The 21,893-nt window shown below is 35.7% G+C and overlaps 1 protein-coding gene across 3 annotated transcripts in view; it reads left to right on the top strand.

Annotated features, from left to right (window-relative positions):
• GPD2 (glycerol-3-phosphate dehydrogenase 2) overlaps positions 1–21,893 on the top strand; it is a 138,261-nt gene that overhangs the window by 96,361 nt on the left and 20,007 nt on the right. For all 3 annotated transcript variants that reach the window (XM_037523355.2, XM_037523354.2, XM_037523357.2), the window contains exons 7-9: positions 4,237–4,401; positions 5,215–5,359; positions 11,754–11,947. In XM_037523355.2, the coding sequence (XP_037379252.1) occupies positions 4,237–4,401; positions 5,215–5,359; positions 11,754–11,947 (504 nt within the window). The remainder of the gene's footprint in view (positions 1–4,236; positions 4,402–5,214; positions 5,360–11,753; positions 11,948–21,893) is intronic.

Below are 21,893 nucleotides of genomic sequence, written 5' to 3' on the forward strand. Positions count from 1 at the left end.
CATACACACACACGTTTTGCTCTGCTTAACCTACACTCTTTTCATCATAAAGAGAGTTTTTAATATAGCGGTTATGTTAAATCAACTTCAGTTTGATAGGTCAGCCTTTGAATTATGTTTGCTGGGATGCTGGGGAGAAACTACTGAGAGGTCACTGTGACACTGTCAGTCAGAAACAGTGAAGCATGCCATGTGTATTCTGTTAGAAATGGATTCAAGTTTTAGGGGGATAGTCTTCCTTTTTCCCCTGCTACCAGTCATCATATAATTGCACAAGATCTAGGTCAGGGCACAGGGAAATGAAAGGAGATATTCTCAACACTTTAACAATGGTGATTTTTATTGAAGATGTGTTATTTTTTCCTAACAATTACACTTTTCTATTTGGATTCCCAGATCCCTAGATAGTTCCGTACACTGTCTTAAGATTGCGTGTACAATTTCAGAGCAGCACAGAATTTTAGAACTGAGGGACCCAGAAAATGCTAGGTAATTTGTGACCTAGAATATTTTTTTCATATTTATTCTTTTTTCGTATCATTTATACTTTCAATGATTATTTCTCCTTTTTTTCTTGTAAACTTAGTTGCCAAACTTTGAAATCCTCTAAGGAGAGCAATATTGCTATGTCTCCAAAATATTTATATTTGAGCCCTTTTAGATGACTACATCCTAAAATATTTTTCACCTAAAATCTCTCTTTCTGTCCTGTGTGCTAGACCATTGGAGGCGTAAAGCAAAAATCCATTTCTGCCACCCTGACCTTCATTCTTTTGGGTGGTTAGGTTTTATATTTTGTTTTTCTAAACAAGGGAAAACAGTTACAGTTCCACCTCTTATGTGCTTCCTCTCAGATGAGTTGTAAGTTCAGAATGTGCACATATGTAAGATTTCAAGTGCAAAAGGAGAACAGAGTAAGAAACAGATTTTCACAGTCTCCGTCTGGGTCTTTGTGTAAGTGCCAATGTAAAGCTATTCACTGATCAGTGAGTAGTATCATGTTGCCTGCTCTAAGGAAACAGATTTGAAAACCCAATCTTAATAAGCAGATCAATTGGGTGGGGGAGTTGAGATTATTGTATTGCATTCCAATGAAATGCAGTGTTGTCAAAAACTTTTTTCTCTAGAAATAAAATTACAGGAGGCATATAGATACCTCTCAAAATGTCAGGAATGGGGGTTGGGGAAATTTCGTTAAGAATAGTGAAAACATACCACTTATTCCAGGAAGCATTCACTGTGAGCATCTGGGTATCTCAGGGTAAAGGGTAAGTTTAATCTGAGTAGGGGAGGAGGAGGTCTATCCTGAATCCAAGGAGGTAAATGAATCAAACTGAAAGTCTGCGAAGGAGATTTCTGAGTAGAAGTATGAGCTCCTGGGTCCAGAGGGAAGTCAAATTACTGGCTTCTCAATTTGTAGGAGCTTATGCTTGCATGTTTGCATTTCCCTGCAAAGCTAGGGGCAACTTATAGGATAAATCACAAGGGAATTACTCGTATTATTTCTCTTTTGTCCCACTTATTCAACTTAAATATAAGGACTGGTTTGATTTATATTCAGATTTTACATATTTCTGGAGTTTTCCTGCTTTCTTCAAATTTCTTGCAATAAAATCACTAATGTCTGAAATTTCTTTACCAAGAAACCGTATCCCATCCATAATTAGAGATAAGACTATATCCAAATATTTATTTAATACACTGAATGGAATTTGCTAACTTTAACTCTTACTGAATGTTTATTGTTTGCCTGTTGCTATTAAGGAAATAGAAAAAAGGAAGAACAATAAGGTTTATTGTCTTCCCATGACTGGGATGAGGAGACATGGCAGATCATATAGAAGTTACAGTGGGATGTAAATATCATGAGAGTAGAGACCAAGCTGTATCTTTCTCACTACTGTGCTCCCTGATTTGCTGCAGTGCCTGCCTTATAACCAAGGTTTATTATTTTTTTAAGTGGATGGAAAATGAACACAGCATCATAAAGACTAGAAAATAGGCATGTACAAAACAGACTATTGACCCAGAAGAAGGATGAACAACTTAGCCTTGGAGAGATGCAGGTGAAGGGAGACTTTATGTGAAGATAATTGAAAAGGACTTTGAGAGAGGAGTCGGTGTTGTCTAGAGTTTCCCAAAGAGTGTTCCAGCTGGAAGAATTAGAGTGGACAAAAGCAAGAAGGTGTGAAATGACATGAATGCTCAGGGATTTGCAAAGAAATTGACAATCCTAAATAGTAAAAAGAGTGGAACAGAAAAATGGCAGATGAGGATCATATCATGAAGGACCTTCACATGTAAAAAAGTGACATACCTGATCTGAGACAAGACAGGTGTTACCTGCTACCAGGGTGGGTGTGGAAAAACAGAGACCAAGGGATTTGTTTCTATCACATGCTTTTAACTGAACTTGACCTTGTTTATCTTCAACACTGCTGGGATGTGGAAGCTAATTAGGGAAGCATTTCTCAATATAGAAGTAACAGCGCTTAATGAACTATACCAATATTGCTCCAGTGAGCTTTTGTATGTTAAAAATGTATCAAAAGTAAAATTTTTGTATTTTCAAAGTTTTGAGTTTTATTCCCAGATGATCATTTAATAGATACACCATTTTACAAATGAATCTGTCATTTAATAAATGGGATTGTTGCCTGGTTCCTTTAAACAGTGACTTCATTTAGGATTAGTCAATTTGTACATGGCTTTCCAGAGACTTGTCCTGTGTGTAAATTAAAGCACCCTTGTAATGGGTATTTCTCTGCCCCACAAACATGACTTGTATTTCTTGTATGACCAAATACTTATTTCTGTTGCGTAGTGTATTTCATTATAAGTTGGTTTCTTAAACTTAACTTTAAGTACACCTGCTGACTATTTTAATAGCAGCTTTAGTTCGTGCTGAGTTGAAATTGATAGAATTGCTACTCCTCTTCTTGCAGCTCAGCCACTACTGATGCTGTTGTGTTTTTTTCTTCTCCTATTCATTCTTTTAATTTTTCATAAAATAACTCCTTATTCAGCATGTTGAGGTTTAATTTATGTTCTCCACTTGATAGAGGATTTAATTTTGAGGGAAAGGTTCTTGGCTGATTGCATTAGTTCAGAGGTTTTAGAATAAGATGTTTGTGGGGAGGGGCAGCGAAATCTTCAGTCATTGATTCTCTCTTTATAACTTTGCCCTTTTAGCTGGAACAGATTACCTGTGTAGTGCTTCTTGCCCTGCACAGACTGAATCACAAGGAAGAAACTTTACATAAACCATTTATACTAAACGTTTGGTATGCTGGCAACATAAATCAACAACAATATCCATTACAAATTCATCCCTTTATCAGTATTATCTTGATAGACCAGATCCCAGTGTGTGGGAATTTGAACCCTGCTTCAATACATCTAGTCCTGGGTAATTAATTATTCAGGGCACAGAGAACCTGGCCCCTGCAATGTAGAGTAATTCTTCCTGGTCAGCGTTAACTCCACTGGCAATAATAAATAGAAAAAGTCTCTAGTGATGCTAGTATTTTAAAGTGATTAATCATCTTTCCCCCCTTCTCCTCCCCCTTAGTTTTCTTTAACTAGGAATTTTCAGCAATAAATCTTTAACAATACAGGTAGGAATTGTTCTGTAATTAAATTTTGCCCTGCTTAATTTCTTACCTTTTATGTGCAATTAAAAAAAATGTTACATTTTAAGGCAGGAGCTCTTATCAAAATTCAAACCAAGAAAAATCCTTTTATAGAATACTGAGAGTCTCTATGGAAGATTAAGCTCTTGATTTTGAATATTAGATAGAACACATACTCATAAAAATTGTTAATCAACACCAGTTGGGGTGTCAAATATTCTGAAGTTTTGAATTGCTTCACGTTCATGCATACAGTTTGTCTGTATTAGGATAAGTCTGACATATACATATGTTCCCAAATTGAGAGAATACTCACTTACTTCTTAACTTGCAGATAATTGGTGTGAGTTCTGTAGGAAAGAGACTTTTTTTTTTACCCTTTTTATGGTACACAGAGCATGCTTGCCGAAAAGCATACAGGTAAATGCTTGACTGAGAGTGATCACGTACTTTTAAATCATGTCCCATAGTACCTGACCAGCCATCATGTATACTCTGGGTGACAGGGACAGATGTGACATATCTGTTGTGACACACTACTGTACCACCAGCCTGTGCCTGGGGGTGACTCCTGTCCCTCCTCTGATGCTTTCCCCTGCTGCAGGACAACACAACGATGCACGGATGAACCTTGCCATTGCTCTCACTGCTGCCAGGTATGGGGCTGCCACAGCCAATTACATGGAGGTTGTGAACTTGCTTAAGAAGAAAGACCCCCAAACAGGGTTGGAACGCGTGAGCGGTGCACGGTGCAGAGATGTACTCACAGGTATGCCACGGTTCTAGTAGGGAGGTATTTCTTTGCATCTTACCTTCCGCACATAATGACTGTGTTATAATTTTTCTGTCACTTCTCTTTTATTTAAATCAGATTTCAGAGTCATATTAATTATATTCCTTATTGTCAACAGTGACTGGTTTAACATGAAAATTTTCCCTTGTGAGACTTGGCAATTTTCCCCCTTTGTGCTAAATAATAATAATGATAATGATAATAAATGCCCACAAAATTCCCACAGCTATGAATGCATTCTGTTTTCTTTATAAAAACATGTTATTAATAAAATTAAATAAATGTGTCAAGTTGCAAAGTGTCACTTAGGTGCCATAGGCAGTGCATTTACACATCGTTAAAGTCAATCACTTTAACTTTGGTTAGATTTTCATGCTTGCTCTGGATCTGTGGCCACGTAGGCAGAGTTTTCCCTGAACAAAACCAGCGCTGTGAAATACATCATCTCACAGCAATGCTGTTTACAAATTTGAGATTAAAAGAGAAAGTGACTCGCTTACTTTTCCCACTTTCTCCATGTATGTACTTTATTCTGGGCACTCTGCAAAATAGACTGAGAGCTGAAATGAAGAAGTGGCATGTTATTCTTTGATTTGGACTTTCTTTGGGTAAATTTACTCAGATGAGAGACTTTTGAGAGGCTTTTCAATAACTTTGGCTGCTCATGTCACTTAGCCTGGTATACAACATGCTTCGCCATAAGTTAAGTTAATAGATGAATTAGTAATCCAAAGCATCGGTGAGCAGAGAAACAAATGGGGTGTGTGATTGATGCTGCTTCTTACACAGGGCATGAATTTGATGTGAGAGCCAAATGTGTTATCAATGCTACGGGACCTTTCACAGACACCGTGCGCAAAATGGATGATAAGAACGCAGCAGCTATCTGCCAGCCCAGTGCGGGCGTCCATATTGTGATGCCGGGTTACTACAGGTAACTATTCCAACTAGGGGTCATGGCCAGGCGATGAAGGCTACATAAAGTGCTTATATCTGCTATTTTTAGCACACATTTCTTACTAATAGATGGTCTAGCTTACTGTTCAAAATGAAGAGAAGTAAGGAAAGGAACTTACCCAAAACACAAAATATAAACCACACTTGGGAATTTCTTAGCATTTATGACAATACTCCTTTTTAGAGGTTAATGATTTGGGTCCTATTTTTGTGCTTTGTTCAGAGTACTTACCTTCAGAGACCTGGAATTTTAATTAAAACATTTAAAATTTAATTTTGCAAAAATTTCCATAAAGGATATATTTTAAAACATTAAATTTTGTACAATATGTTTATAATGAATCTGGAAATAAAGACCACCCAAGTGTTCTTGTTTATAATTTATGAAGTATATTTTGAAAAATACTGTAGTAAGTAAAACTTTTAATTTCTAAACTAACGCATTAACAGAGATAATGGGGTGGAAAAATGGTTAGCAGTAGAGATGAAATAAGAATAGCTATTAATTAAAAATCATTTAAGTTGGATGATGGTCACATAGGGGTTCATGAAACTTCTAATTTTCTATATATTCTATATATTTGAAATCTTTAATAAAGAAACAATTTTATGGTTCTAGCTAAGTAATTAATAATGATCGCTCATGCTCAAGACATCCATGGAAAATATTCATGTGACCATGCAAGAAGTGTGCAACATGTGTACCATTTTTGCACCATGTGTGGTAAATCTAGTAGGCAAACTAGAAGTTCTCTGTGAAATAATGATTTATGTTCAAGATGTTTATTATGATGTTACTTGTAGTCAAGAAGTATTAGAAACCACTATTCCTAATCTTGGGGGAATAGATAAGCAATTTATGGTCTAGTCATATAAAGGAATTATAATATGGTCATTAAAATATAATTGTAAATAACTTCAATGTCCTAGGAAACCACTGATGATTCAGTGTTGGCTTAGAATGGAGGATGATCAGTTGTATGTGTGGTATTATTTGAACATTTTATAAATATACAAAGAAAACCCCAGAAGGAAAACGTTAAATGCTAATAGTGATTACCTCTAGGTTAATGTGATTGTAGGTAAGAGTTAAAGGTAATTTTTTTTTTTCCTAAGTGATGTGGTTAGGATGAGAGTTATCTCTTCCTTATTTTAATGATTTTACATAGAGGACATATACAGCTTTTAATATTTGATAAAATAAATGTGCAGAATCTATGTATTGTCTGTTATCTGCCCTAGAATGTTATTCTGATATGTTATAGATGCTGCTTCCTTATTATTTGGTAAGTTAATTTTCCTGAAGAGAGCCTAAGTTACCAAATATTTTGCTGCTGAGAAAATTATTAGCCTTTTACTAAGAAAAATATTAAAAAGAATTTCTTATCCACTCACACCAAGGCTTCCTTCTCATTTTCTACATGTCTAGCCTGGAGAAACCAAGATTTTTTTCCTTGATAATAATTTATGCAATGATACCTAATAGAGTCTGAAAAACTGCTAATCAGTTTAGTTCAAAAGAAAAAAAAAAATTTTGAAAATGTCTCTTGTGTATAGAGAAATTTTCAACAACAGTTTCAGGCACAATTATATATATAATGTTGGTTTATAAAGGGAGGGAACCCCGATGGATTATGGTGGAGGATTATTGGTCCTTTGCTGGTCGGGGTAGTATGATAACATATATCTGAAGAGGTGTGAACCCATAACCCCTAATCACATGTAGTGTAATAAAATAATGTTACCTCAATGAAAAGCAATGCAATTTAAAAAGAATATGCAAAACCAGCTAAATTATAAGGACTTTTTTGGGGTGAGGAGGTGTGTGGGGGGGTTGATTTTTAATGTCTTTAGGAATAGGTGATGATGTAATACCTAAACTCTACACATATATATCATCTTCATAATCATTACATCTGTGGAAAAGATGTAAGATATCTCTAAGATGTCTTCAAGAGACTATCAGACACATCCGCATGTGTTAGTATTTCCTTCATTATTGTTTCATGATGTCAGGGGATACTTATTATTCCCTATGTGAATTTTGCCATTTAATAATGACATCATTAGGGACAAGAAATTTTATTTCATGAACCTTAGTTTCCCCATCATTAAAATGGGAAGACATTTTGTTCTTTCAGGGTGCGCGGTCAAGGAGACAATAGGGAGAATAAGTTAAGATGATCCCTTAGTGTAGAACATCCTGGTTTATTCATCACTTTACCTCTTGCTAACTGTGTTACCATGATAAGCTACCTCTTTCAGCTTCTGGTTCCTTATTTCATGATAGTACCTATCTTGTTTAAATTTTGAAAATGATTCTTTGATTACTTTTTATCTTTTTTTGTTGACTGCCCTGTTCCCTGGTACAGTATCTGGCATATAATAGTGACCAGTAAGTATTTTTTGTTAACTTGCCCAAATTGAGACTGTGGCTTTTATTAATCAAAATTTTAAGATAGCATCTATACATTTTTTAATATGAAGTTAAATACAAAAACAAAATATGATTCTTCCTCTTATTGCTCACGTAACCCTATAGAAAAAATAAGTAGATAAAAGCAATCATTTTAGAAAAAATAGAACAACACAAAATGTCTTCTTCCTCATGTCCTGTCCACACCCACCCCCTGACTTCTGTTCTCTGGTAATTGGTAACACTTCCTCCTGATTCCTTCCATAAGATTTTATGTTCACACTTGTACAAATGTATTTCCTTTAAAAATTTTACATGAAATACGTCATGTAACACATACTGTTCTGTGTGCTTTATTACGGTAACAACAGAGTAGATAGGTGTTTATTAAGAAATATAAATTTGTATCACCTAGAGGAAATATTTTCAAAACAGAACTCCTTTCTTAATTATAAAAATTTGGCTTTAGCTTCACTGCCCCTCGCCATAAATCATAGAAGTGTTAGTTACAGCTGGGTCTGTTGGAATCTAAGATGCAATAAGTGATCACATTCTATTCTGGGAGAAATGAATATTTGCGTTTAGCACTTCGGACCACCCCTGCTGCACAGCCCATCAGGGATCTTGGATAGTGGTGTTCAGCCCCTTTCCTGGTCAGACTGTTGCACAGGAGCCTCTTGGTTTTGGGTTGTGGCCTGGATTAGAGTTTACTCCCTCTTGGAGCATTGATCTTGAGGCAGCTGTAGCTCTGGCGTTCTAGAGTAATAGCTTTGCTCTCCAAAGCAAGTCATTTGGGGCAGGGAGGGGGAGGTAGGTCAGAAGATAGACTGAAAAGGCTCCCTGCATTCATCAATCTCCTGAGCAATTATAAGTCAAGGATTTGACTAGGTTCTCAGGATGAGTCAGAGCTCTGGGCTGCCCTACAAGCCAGCTCATGATAACTTAGACCTATTATTTCTAATGAGTTTGGAAATGCAGTGAGTTCAGTAACCACTAATTTATTGAATGTAGGCTGCTAAATGAAGAGCAAGAAACATCAGTACTCTGTATTTTGTTGGACTGTTTTCACAGTTGTCTTCACCAGATTTATTGTTAATGGTATTTATTAAGTTATAATCCCAGCTGACATCCCACCTGTAGAATGATCTCATGCCATAGTAGCAACTTTTTTCTTTTTCCTTCTATTATCATTTTACTTTCAGAAAGCCCAACACAAAGAACTCCTATTTTTCAAAGGTACTCTAGTTTGCATTAAGAACAAATCTGGAATTTCTGTCAGTTGTGGCTAGATAATCTTAAAAAGCAGCAATATACCAAATGACTGAAATGCATGAAAAATGCCTTTTCCTCCTTCTAGCCCACAGATACTTTTTACTACTGACAAGAGTTCAATTTTTTTTTTCTATAATGTGTGCATACTGTTAGCTCTAGCACTGATTGCTAAGCAGTTAACAATAAATTGATTTCATTTTGAATAAGGGTATTTCAGGAAGGCAGTGGTCTGCATGAGAAAAATGTTCATTACATTTAATCCTAGACACACACATACATTAGCAGCAAGTTTTTCTCCCTGATGTCAAGTGTATCACAGATGGAAAAAGGACCTGTGCCTCACTGTACTGTATATATCATCACTATAGTTGGTATCTATTTTCAAACTTTAGTGTGACCTTGCAAAATTAATCCTTCATAAGAAAACAAACCTTTCCCTGAGGGAGAATATGAATTAGGTAATTTAGAACTGATGAAAGGTATTTCCAAGTGGATTCTAAAATTTTTATATCATTCATTAATGGCTTTGTCTTCCCTCTGTGCTTGTTAATTTTATGTTTGACACATATGTCTTCACTTAAGCAGTTGATTCTCTACAGGTTCCAGATATGTGTGTGTTGGCAACCATCACCTTCACCCTTTAAACTGCTTTTATTGCATTGAAATATTTTAAAGGATTCAATGCTTGTGCTTTTCTAGCAGTATTTCATGTGTCGGTTGCTGAATATTATAATTTTATGCTGAAGTTGATTATGTTTATCTAGTTAGACACTTCATACGATACTGGTCAATAAAGTGATTATGTATACAACATACCAACATATGAATTTTTCCTTAAATGTCATTAACTATAGAATTTATCCTTTTATTTTAATAAAGTACTGTTTATCAAATTGGAAACTTAAACTAAGTTAATTTCCAACCCCAAGGTGACTGATTTAATACGAGTAATCATATAATATGAGAATCAAAGTAGGTACTTACAAAACACATAATTAATTTCTTTTAAGATTTCTAGAGTTGCATGACAAACACAAAGAAAAATATATTGTCATACAAAATTATTGATAAAAATTATTGATACTTCTGGTTTTCAATATATAAGAAAAAATTTCTTCCTCCAGTAAATGAGTGAAAATGGAATCTTAGCTGGTGGTTTGAATGATTGACATTCTTATTTGGTGCTTTTTACATGTCCCACTCTCTCTTGTGTCTCTCAAGTAGTCTGTTGACAGTGGTTATTTTCTACAAAGACTGTGTAGACATGGTAAGCAGTTCATAGGGCTGCTGATGGGTCTTTGCAAAGAAAGACCTAATAATTTTCATTGCTTAAATAAAGGAGACGTATTAGCTAAGCTGATTGTAGATTTCTTTTTCATAAAAAAATTAAGTTCTCTCATCTTTGCACATTTGAATTGATCTAAATTCAAAAGTTTTTTTTTTTACAAAATGGCAAACATAAAATATTGACTGTATGTCCTTTTAAATTTGTGGGAATGAGAGATTTCTTGAAATTCACTTAAACTAAATAGAATTGTGTTTCCTATTTAAGAAATTGCATTAATAGACACTGTGAATATACTTACAGAAAATACCTTTAGCACTGACTTGCTATGGTAATTCAATCAAAGTAAACAGCTTTCTAAAGATTTGTATTCTGGCACTCTCAGATTTCTCCTATTCCATTAACAACTTCACCGAATTTCTTTGAGTGGTTAATGAATACAACACTTTTTAGTGAATTAAAACAGTAGTTTCTAGTGATTTAGTAACATAATTAGACAGAATTTTTTAATGTTTACTTACAGTTGCCTATTCTTTCAAGTGTGTTTTATGTGTTTTAGAATATTAAGTACATGTTAATGAAAGTTCTTGATTAATATTTTGGAAGGTTTTATATAATCTGTCAGAAGAGGTACCCTTGAACCTTGATTTAATAGCATAATGCACTAGCATCTTCTATTTAAAGATTTCCTTGATAAGATATTCCTCTCCTTTTTGACCTTATCTTAGTACTTTGTTAGGTAGTAGTAGAAAACTGAACCCTTTTCTCATGGAAACATTTTTTGAGATGGCTGTAAATCTGGAATAAAGCAAGAAATCTCATATTTGGTGAGGAGTACAAGTTCATCTAATCACAAAAGAGTAAAGGCCTTTTTGATTACATTTTACTTTCTAGAAAGTTAGGCCCTTAATTTTTCTCATGTACTTCTGAAACCTGCTCTGAATGATGTGCCAAATGTCAAATGTCTCAAGAACATATTTGTCATAGATTTGAAAAAAGGTTGAAGAGTTATCCTTTAATTGACCATCATCAAAGAAATTATAGACATTTATCCTGCTGACATTATCTGATGTGAATGGCCCAAGGAATATAAAAACCAAAACAATTGGAAGGTGAAGCTCACTTTATTAATTAACCTTCAGTTGTTGAGAAGGGGAGGGCTGGTTCTTGTCTGGGATATTGTTATGATCATACTTCCTCCATTCCTTTGTGTTACTTACCAAACTTGTTTTTTCTTTTAGAAATTTCTAGATTAAGGTCGTGGCAGTAAAATTAATAGATCATGTGTTTCTTGTTTTGTTTACATGAGAATCAGTAAATAAAATACCTCCTAGACTGTAGATGAAGATTAAAACTTCTGCTAATTTCAGAAATATATGACCCTTCTTTTTACCTCAGCCCAGAAAGTATGGGACTTCTTGACCCAGCAACTAGTGATGGGCGAGTTATTTTCTTCTTACCCTGGCAAAAGATGACCATAGCTGGCACTACCGACACTCCAACTGATATTACACACCATCCTATTCCTTCAGAAGAAGATATCAACTTTATTTTGAATGAAGTCCGTAACTACTTGAGTTGTGATGTTGAAGGTAATGTATGCATCCCTTTAAGTTTGTTCTCCCTCTTTTATATCCACCAAATCAGTCCACTTCTCGTTGGGAAACTGCCATATCTCCAGTCTGACTCATCTACTGCCTGGCCTACTCTAATTCTGTGTGGCAAATTAGAATACAATGTGAAGAAGTTGAGTATTTTCTTCCTCTACTTTCTATATTCACATGAAACTCATATAGTCCTTTTCTGATAATTTCTAACAGCAGTATTTCAGCTTTTCATACATGAGTTCTAAACAATAGTGTTCTTCAATAAGAATATGAAATGTTTGTATTCTTTAATTTCTAGAGCCTAGGAAAGTCTGATTTACATAATACAGGATAGTCACAGGAAATTATTAATCAGAGAAATAAGAGGATAGAGGTATTCATTCCAAGAAGCTTAGTGCTGGAGCTTCTACTGTAGAAAGAACGTGAACAGTGGATTTAGTTAAGTAGGATAAACATGCTTGCTTTCATTGAAACAACAGAACTTTCCTAGCTTACCTGGGCATACTTCCTTTTAATTTGGATATCTTAGCATTTTCTCCAATGAGCATAAAAATGATATTTTTTTAAATCCAGACTAGTTTTAGAAGTCTTCAGCATTACGCATCTGTATTTCCTATCTCAGTTAGTAGTCTCACTATATATTTATATATTTAGTTTCCCAAGCTATAAATGGCATGCTTATCTTTGGTTCAGCCCTCTCTTTTTCAAGTCCAGTTCAGGTTTCTATCTGTGACCACCCTGCAGTATCATGTAAATCCTTCCCGCTTTATTACCCTAGCTTCTATTTTTCACTTAGTTGTATTGATGCCTTAACTGGCTTTATTATGTGTCAGGTTTCTATCCCCACCCAGCCTGATCCCTCCATCAGAACTCTCTAAAACACAGTTCTGATCATCACTTCCCTGCACAAAAATATCCCTTGGATGTCTCTTCATTGACTTTAGGAAAAATTCTAAACTATCAGGGAATCTAAGGCTTATTACAACTCTTTACAGGTTTATATTCCACTACTCAACCTCTGTATATTCGGTGTCTAATCGTTTCTCATCATCTCCCCATCAGGTCATGCACTTTTAAACCTTTATTCCTTGTTTGGGTTGAAGCTTCCTGTGGCGTGCCTTTCCACCCAACTTCTTACCTTGGCAAATGCTATTTTTCTTTAGAAAACACCAATTCTTTGTTCTCTCATAGAATGTTACTCTAGTATAGCACGTTTCAGTATAGGCAGTCAAAGGTATATTGTCACTTGTTGCTCCTTGAGGATTCTTTATTCAACTTCAAAGCTTACTATTTTTCTGGTATGATGCCACTTGTGATTGTCTTGAATTGAAATGAATTAGTAATAGGTGCTTTCACGGTTTTTGATGCTGGTAATTTGAAAATTTTTCTGTATTCACATAGAATGTCTAAGGTATTGAATAATAGTCCTCATTATTTGTATCAGGACTTTTCCATAATACTGGCGTCAGGGGAGGACACACACGAATTTAATTTTGTCTTGATTGGACTCACTAGCATCTATCAGTTCTCATTCCCTAAAGGATTTTTTTCATTGAATGATCACATATTTACAAAAAATAAGCTTTAAAATATGGTTTAGGTGACTCCCCTAGTTGTACTTAAAACTATATTACTGTTAGTTTCTTCTATTTTAAAGTAAGGGATATAATCTCATTTTGAGTATATTCTCTTTGGCTTTCTATAACAGTATTAATGTATTAAATGCATGTAGCTAAAATCTAAGTGATTGATATTTATTCTCATACACTTGCATACACAATTATTTAGAAAATAGTGACGTCTTATCCATATTTAGATATTCAGAGTACACTGATGTTAGCTTTGTGTTCCCTCCCCCACCCCCTGCAATCTAGGAGGTGCTTGATCTGGGTCTGTTTATATTTTAATGTATTTATTATTGTTAGCGAATCTTGCTTCATTTCACATTTATCTGGGTATAATATTTGTTAAAAATGGTTTTGTATCTGGGCCTTAAGGACAGGAAGTTTTGATTGTTGGAGCAAGGGATAAAATTAATTCAAGAGCAGAGAGCTCTATGTTGACAGTTTCCAAATTCTTAAAGTTCAAATGCAGTAACTATGAGAAATCTAACTGCTTGCATGTGCTGAGAGGCGGGATGTGCGGGAAATAGGTGTAGGTTCCAAAAGGCCGTCATGCCCATATCGCAGGTGGGACTTCCACCACAAAATGAACTTTGAGCTGTAACAGCAACTAGATCCTGTACCCCTCACTTTTATTCTGCCTTTTAATGGATGGAATGTCCTGCTTGGACCATCAAGGTCTTTTCAATTGACATACCTTTTTGTTTAGGGAATTGTTGGAAGACATAATTTCTAGCTATTCTGATTTTTGGTAAAAGTGGTTGAAATAACTATGTAAGTGCTGAAAATCAGGCTTTTCTCTTGAGGTCTGGGGGACATCTTGAGATGTCCAGGTAGTTTTTTAGGTAGCAAATACCTGGGGTGAAAGCACAAGTGATAGCTCTTTTATATATTTATTTCCCTGTGTACCCCATTTGTCATACCTTTGTTACTTCCTTAAAATAGATTACAATGATTCTTTTCACTTTTATTTATTTATTTATTTATTTTTAAAGATTTATTTATTTATTTATACAAGCACTGGGTATAGTCAGAAGCACGGGAGGGAGAGAGAATTCACCAGAGCCAGAGTGGGGAACAGAACAGGCAGACCAGAACAGGCAGACTGACGAAATACACTGCTGAGGAGAGCAGCGGGTGAGACATGAGAGGTTTCTGTCATGCCATGTGGGACCCTCGCCAGCGGCCGGGGATCGAACCTGCGCTGCAGAGGCTGCGGGCAGCTTCACAGTCCAGCGCTCAAATGCTGTGCCACCAGGGGAGGCCCTTCACTTTTATTTTTAATGGATTGAAGACTTCATCTTTCAGAAAGTACCCACAGTCTTGGTAGAGTGTTAGATGAAATATGTCTATACCATAAAGTCTTTTAAATTCATGTTTTTTCAATGGAATTTTGGTGAAACCTGGTATTTTCTCCTGTGCAGATGAAGTGAAAGAGAAACTCTGCTTCCGGCACCATTCAGTTATTTGCATGCTGTTGCTGCATATATTTTAGACTTTCCACTTGTTTGACAAGGGTAGTGCATATTTTATTTTTTTCAAAACTCTATCATTACTGATTTTGTGCTTAATACTCTGCTGAGCATGTTGATTATATTATCTGATTCCCTGTACCACCCTCGTGAGGTATATTCTGTAATTCCCACTACACAGATGAAGAAACTGAGCCCAGTGACTAAGTTTCTTGTCCATAGCGCATTTGTTTTGGGACGTGAAATCAGTATAAGTCAGTCTGGCACTAATCCTTGTGCTTCTGAATACCACTCAGTGCTGTGGCTAGTGATTCTGGGTTTCATGATGTGATATTGTGTTCACGAAGGAGAGGATTAAGTATCTCAATTCATTTCATGGAAGCTGCTAGATACCTTCAGAATGATAGTGTTCTTTGTTCTTCACTGGCCTTGTTTGGATTGAGTGTTAAACTAGAGAAGGTTTCATATCACATAAATGATTCCTTGGGCCAATCTGTCTCTGCTGCAGATTTTAAAAATAAAAATTTTGTTTAGGTCCTAGAGCAATAGTTTTAAAATGCTTTGTATCCACCAGGGTTGGAATAATCATTTAAAAAGAATGGATGAATAAGGAAAAATTGACAACAGTTTCTGAGCCTCCCCAAATGGCTATATCCTTCAGAAAAAAAAAAAAAAAAAGTGTCAAATCTTAACACTTCATGCTGTTCACAGCAGCTGCCACACTTCTGCAAAATGCGTCAGAACAATTCTGAAAAGCATTTTGCCTGTTGGGAATGAGACCATGCCTTCTTTTACAATTTAGAAAGCTTTCCATTCACAGGCTGAATTTTCTAGATTACTTGTTTGTTCTTTTCTGAAATGGGTAATTGATAGTTGTGTGGTGTGTGTTGAGTTAGGAAGAAAAATGATCTTTGGAAAAATGTATCATTAAGTCTGCTGTGTCGAGGTTAATCAGAAGGATGCAGTGGTGAAACTAAGCTATGACTTAACTGGATTGAGAGAGGCAGAAGATCTGCCGAGTGCTTTATCCATGTAGTTTTTCTGGAGTGCTTTTCTAGGCAGCTTCTGTAGTTGTACACAGGTTTTCACATATGCAATTAGTAGTGTTTATAGATTGCCTGTTATTCAATTAACAACTGAGCTGGCCATATCAACTCACTGCAGACCTGCCTTTTCACTGCCAGAGATTGTACCAGGGTTATCAATTTACACAGGCTTGGATGTCTTCCAGCTGTTTAATTATAGTGTCACACGCTTTGCTTTTTCTAGTTTCATTAGTTTATAAATGTAATATGGTATCTTATTTCTGTGATTAACACTTCATTTCAGCAGGTTAAACATGCTGGTAGAGACGTATTGATTTCTGACACTATTTCCCCTGTGTTCATTTAGATATTTTCACATGCTTTTTATTGATTTTTTGAAAGTGGCAAACATGAGAAAGAACACCCCAAAACGTATGCCTAAATAACTGATGTGAAGGAAAGCCACGCATTTAGCTCTTAATTGTCACTTCCTGTGAGCTTTATTTTCTATTAATTTTTAAAACAAACACTCGTCTTGCCAAGTTTTTAAGAATAAAAATATGAATTGTAATCTGAAACAATTATGTAACACTTAGGCTATGAAAAATGATCATTTTTACTATTTATAGCTTACTCTTTATGTGTTATATATGCTAAAGCCTGAATGAGTTATTCTTGGGGGATGTAATAAAAATAATTCTTAAGCGTAATGGCAGGACTATTTTGTTTTCTCACTACTCTTTTGAAAATAATGCCAAGTATTTTTATAGAATCTGGAGGTAATCTTGGGTTTTTTAACATCTGGGCAATTGGCACTTAAAAAAATCAACTGAGTACCATCTGGGTGAGCCACTCTAATAAGTGGTGCTTAATGAGGATTTTTCTCAACTTTAATAGTAATGTTGTTTTCTGTCATCTTGTTTTATTTAAAGTGTTCATTTATTTTGAAAGGGAATATCCAATTGTTTAACTATATGGTCATTGGAAACCTTATATAAAGCCTTAACATATTGGCTCAGAGACCCAAGTATCCTTGCTTTTGATTTTTTGATGTCAGCTCTTATTGTTTGACATAAAAAGTTCAAAGAATGCTTTAATAGTTCATTTAATATTTATATATGATCCTCCTCTACTTGATTCACTATTTGGGGTATTGAGAAATATTAGAATTGACATTGCTGAAGACTTTTAACATGGTGAGAAAGATGAAACAGTAATGCCATCTTGTTTAGCTATCCTGGCAGTGTGAGAACCAGAAAAATCAAGATGAATTTTTGAGCTCCGAAACATGAAAGTTTGGGTTGAGTTTATTTATTGTTTTTTTCCTATGGACATTTAGAGAGGTGGTGTTTACTCTTGGCTACAACCTGAATGATAGAACAGATCTCTGCTTAAAATCTTGAGGGTGGGAGTACTTAATTCAGTTAAAAATATTTTTCATTTCTTTGAACTCATGAGCTTAGTAACAGAGGAGGATACATTGAAATGACAAAGGTGGAACAAATTATGACAGTGAAATATTTGGGGGGAAGCTTATTATAACAGATTGAATTCTCATAAGCAAAGGAAGTTTCATCAAATTCCACTGAAAGGATGCTTCATTAGAGATGTGGGCAAAAGGTAGCTGTAGTGAAAGTAACAGTTTGAGGATCTACCAGGACTAGACTTAAGATCTGCTCAAGGGCTTTTACTCTAGAGCTGCCTTGTGCAAATTCACAGCCTGTGCTTGTGCATATCATGTGGCTGTTTAAATTTAAACTAGTTAAAATTAAATTTGAAATTCACTTCCTTACTCACATGAACCACATTTCAAGTGGTTAATAGCTACAGGTACCTAGTGACTAGTGAATTGGAGAGTGTAGATATAGAACATTTCCATCACTAGAGACAAATCCAGGGTATATATAAAAAATCTAAAGGTATATATAAAATACTTGATTTAACTGTCATTGAATTTGCATTTTTTGTTATGGAAAATAAGGATATATGTTATCTTGTAAACAGAGAGCCACAGACATGAGAAGGCTCAAGAGGTGATTCACTTAGTGGTTCAGCAATGCCTAAGATGCAGGGCCTTTGCTTTTCTTCACTCGACCACCTTAAAGTTGGCTTTATTCCAAGGATTGTTTCCCCCATGGTTACATTCCAGCTGCACCATTTCCAAGCAGAATTAAAAGATATCTTAATGATTCTCTATATTCTCTCTCTACTTTTGAATACTATACTCTGCTTTTGAATCTCTTTCTTCAGAGTACTTTAATTAGGGTTTAGCTGTTTACCAGGTTTATACTACAGATGAACAGGTGATAAGGAGAGAAATCTTTCATTCAGTTAGTTGCTGTCTTTTATGCAATAGTTTAGAAGTTAGGTTTTGTGTGTTTAGTTTAGTTATGCTGTGCTCCACAGACATAGGTTGTCTCTATGGCCTTATCCCTATGGGTGGTGGAGACATTCAAATTCTTTATTCCTTAGCAAAAAAATAGCTTTTTGAATAATGTATACAAATCATTAAATGACAATGGTGAGAGAAAACTGATAGATAACCCTATTCAGCTACCCTCTGATCTGATAATGTATGCCCTAAAAACCATAAAGACAGATTCACATTTTAAATATGATTTTAAAGTTGATTATTCTTAAATAATTTTTTAAGTTTAACCTCAACATGCATCTGATATAATTCTCTGGCTAAGAAACTGAATGCTAAGATATTAAACAAAATAAATTAAATTTCCTAACATACTGTGAATCTTTCTTGGTAGTATTTTCTTTTTCCTGAGTATCAATTTCAAACGTAAGGATTAAAAATGGTATCAGTATACAGAATGTTTTTTATTTAATGTTCATCTATGAATGAAAAACTCATTTCAGTTCAGTCTTTGGTTTAGACAACACAGTTTCGTAGATGTAATTTTCTGTCTGTTATACCAGAAAAGGGGAAAGCATTTGCCACAAAGATTATTTCTTATGCTTCAAATGTTCTGAAAAATACTTTTACAGAGTAAAAAATGCTTTTTACTCTGAAAAAGTCTTAATTTTCCATCAAATAATTTTAAAAGCAGTCAGAGGCTTTAAGACTTGAAACCAAATTCCTGATCAGTGTGGCTACCTGAGGAATTTCTCAGGCACACTCTGCAGTCTTTGTGGTGACCACAGTGACGTTCTAAGTGGTTGACTGAGTTTTATTTTTGACTCTGAGGGTGATTTTATTTTGACTCTAATGGAAAATAGTGGTCATTTCCTAGTTAAGCTTTTTATAAAAATTCAAACATTGCACGATTTGTGTTGAGGTTTACAGGACTTTTGTGGAATTGTGTGAAGCAAGAATTAACCCGTATTCCATGGATACCATCAAGGTTAAACCTGTTTAAGAGAATGCAGCCCCCAGAGGGCAGATGTAGGAGTAGAATTTCGGCATGGAGACTCCCTTTGGTCTCCAGTTACCCAGTCTGGGAGCCTCAGGCTTTCCCTAGCAGTTTGTTATGTTTCTTCTTCTTCTGTTACAGTGTTCAAATATGGGTTTGATTAAAGATCCCTGAAATGGGCCTTCCTGGTGGTGCAAAGGGTAAAGACGCAACCTATAAAGCTGTGCGCAGCCACCACAGTACTAGTTCGATCCCTGGCCAGGGAGGTGACCCACAGGGCACAGACCTCTCCTGTCTCGCCTGCTGTTCCCCTCAGCAGTGTATTTCAGTCAGTCTGCCTGTTCTGTTCCCCACTGTGTCTGTGTTGAATCCTCTCACCATCCCACCACCCCACCTCTGGCCTGTTCCCCACTTCTTGTATACAAAAATAAATAAATCTTAATAAATAAATAAAAGCAGCAGAAGTACTAATGGTGGGTTTGCAATAAATTGTAGTCAGTAGGTGAATGTGCATATAAGGCAAGCATGAATGAAGATCTACTATAATATATGTAAAGTTAAGAAATGAGGGCCTCCCTGGTGGTGCAGGGGTTAAAGACCACGCTGTCAAGCTATCGCCATCCACTGCAGCACAAGTTCAATCCCCAGCCAGCCAGGGAGCTACCCACATGGCACAGCAGACCTCTCCTGTCTCGCCTGCTGCTCCCCTCAGCAGTGTATTTCAGTCAGTCTGCCTGTTTTGCTCCCCACTCTGTCTCTGGTGAATCCTCTCACCCCCCGCATCTCTGGCCTGTACCCCAGCTCTTGTATGCATAAATAAATAAATTTTTAAAAAGAAAATAAACACAAATTCTCCATTTTCTCCTTCCCCCAACCCCTGGAAACCACCATTCTATTTTCTGTCTTTGAATTGAGAGCTCTGTGTAATTCATATAAGTGGAATCATTCAATGTGTCTTCTTTGAGAACTGTTTTATCTCCATTAATATAATATCTTCAAACGATAAATTTGTAGCATGTTGTATGTAGCATGTATCAGAATTTCTTTACTTTTGAAGGCTGAATATTATTCCATTGTATGTATGCATACATTTGTTTTTCTCATTTATCTGTTGATGGACACTTGGGTTGCTTCTACCTTTTGTCTGTTGTGAATAATGTCACCGTCAACGTGGGGGAAGGGGTTGAAAGTGTACAAATGTATCCTGCTTTCAGTTCTTTTGTGTATTTACCCAGAAGTAGAGTTTCTGGATGATATGGTAATTCTGTGTTGAGGAACTGCCACAACAACTACATCTTTCTTAATCTTCCCTTCAAAAATGCCCAGGGCTTCCAATTTCTTTACGTCTTTGCCAATACCTTTTTCCCCCCAATTTTTATAGTAGCCAATATATTTATTGGCAGTGAACTTATATCATTGTAGTTTTCATATTAATTTCTCCAATAATTAGTGATATTGAGCTTCTTTTTATGTGCTCATTAGCCATTGGTATATCTTCTTTGGAGGAAACATCTGTTCACATCTTTGATCTACTTTTTCAATCAGATTTATATTTTTTTGGTTATTGAGTTTTAGGAGTTCTTACATATTCTGTATGTGAATCCTTTATATGATTTTGCAAATATTTTCTCTTTGTGTAGTCTACTTTTTCATTCTGTTGACTATGTCCCTTTCTGTATATAAGTTTTTAATTTTGATGAGGTACATTTTACTTATTTTTTTGCATTTGGTGTCACAAGCAAGAAATCATTGCTAAATCCAATGTCATGACTCTTTCTTCTTATATTTTCTTCTAAAGGTTTTTTTTTTTTTGTTTGTTTGTTTTTTTTTAAGATTTACTTATTTATGCATACAAGAGGTAGGGTACATTGCGGAGGGTGAGAGGATTCACCAGAGGCAGAGAAGAGAGCAGAACAGGCAGACTTGACTGAAATACACTGCTGAGGGGAGCAGTGGGCAAGACAGAAGAGGTCTGCTGCACCATGTGGGTCACCTCCCTGGCCAGGGATCAAACCCATGCTGCAGTGACTGGCAGTAGCTTGATAGTGCTGTCTTTAACCCCTGTGCCACCAGGGAGGCCCCCTTCTAAAGGTTTTATAGTTATAGTTCTTATATATAGATCTTTAATCCATTTTGAGTTAATATTTATACACCATGTAAGGTAAGGGTCCAAATTCATCCTTTTGCATGTGGCTATCCAGTTTTCCCATTGTATTGTATATTCAAGATTGTATGTAATCAAGTTTTTATCAATATGAGTAAAGTCTGGAAGTTAGATGGTGAAGACAGTAAGCAAAATTTCACTTCTCTATTCTCCAGGAATGAATTTACTGACTTACCAAAGTAAGTGCTGCTGGACTATGTAAGCATTCACCTTCCGATAGTCTACACTGTTAGGATTGCCACTCATGGTTAGCTCCTTTATGTGGAAAGTGGAAAGGAAACGA

The sequence above is a fragment of the Talpa occidentalis genome, unplaced genomic scaffold (assembly GCF_014898055.3).
Source record: "Talpa occidentalis isolate TD23 unplaced genomic scaffold, MPIMG_talOcc4v2.1 talOcc4.3, whole genome shotgun sequence".
Taxonomy (NCBI): domain Eukaryota; kingdom Metazoa; phylum Chordata; class Mammalia; order Eulipotyphla; family Talpidae; genus Talpa; species Talpa occidentalis.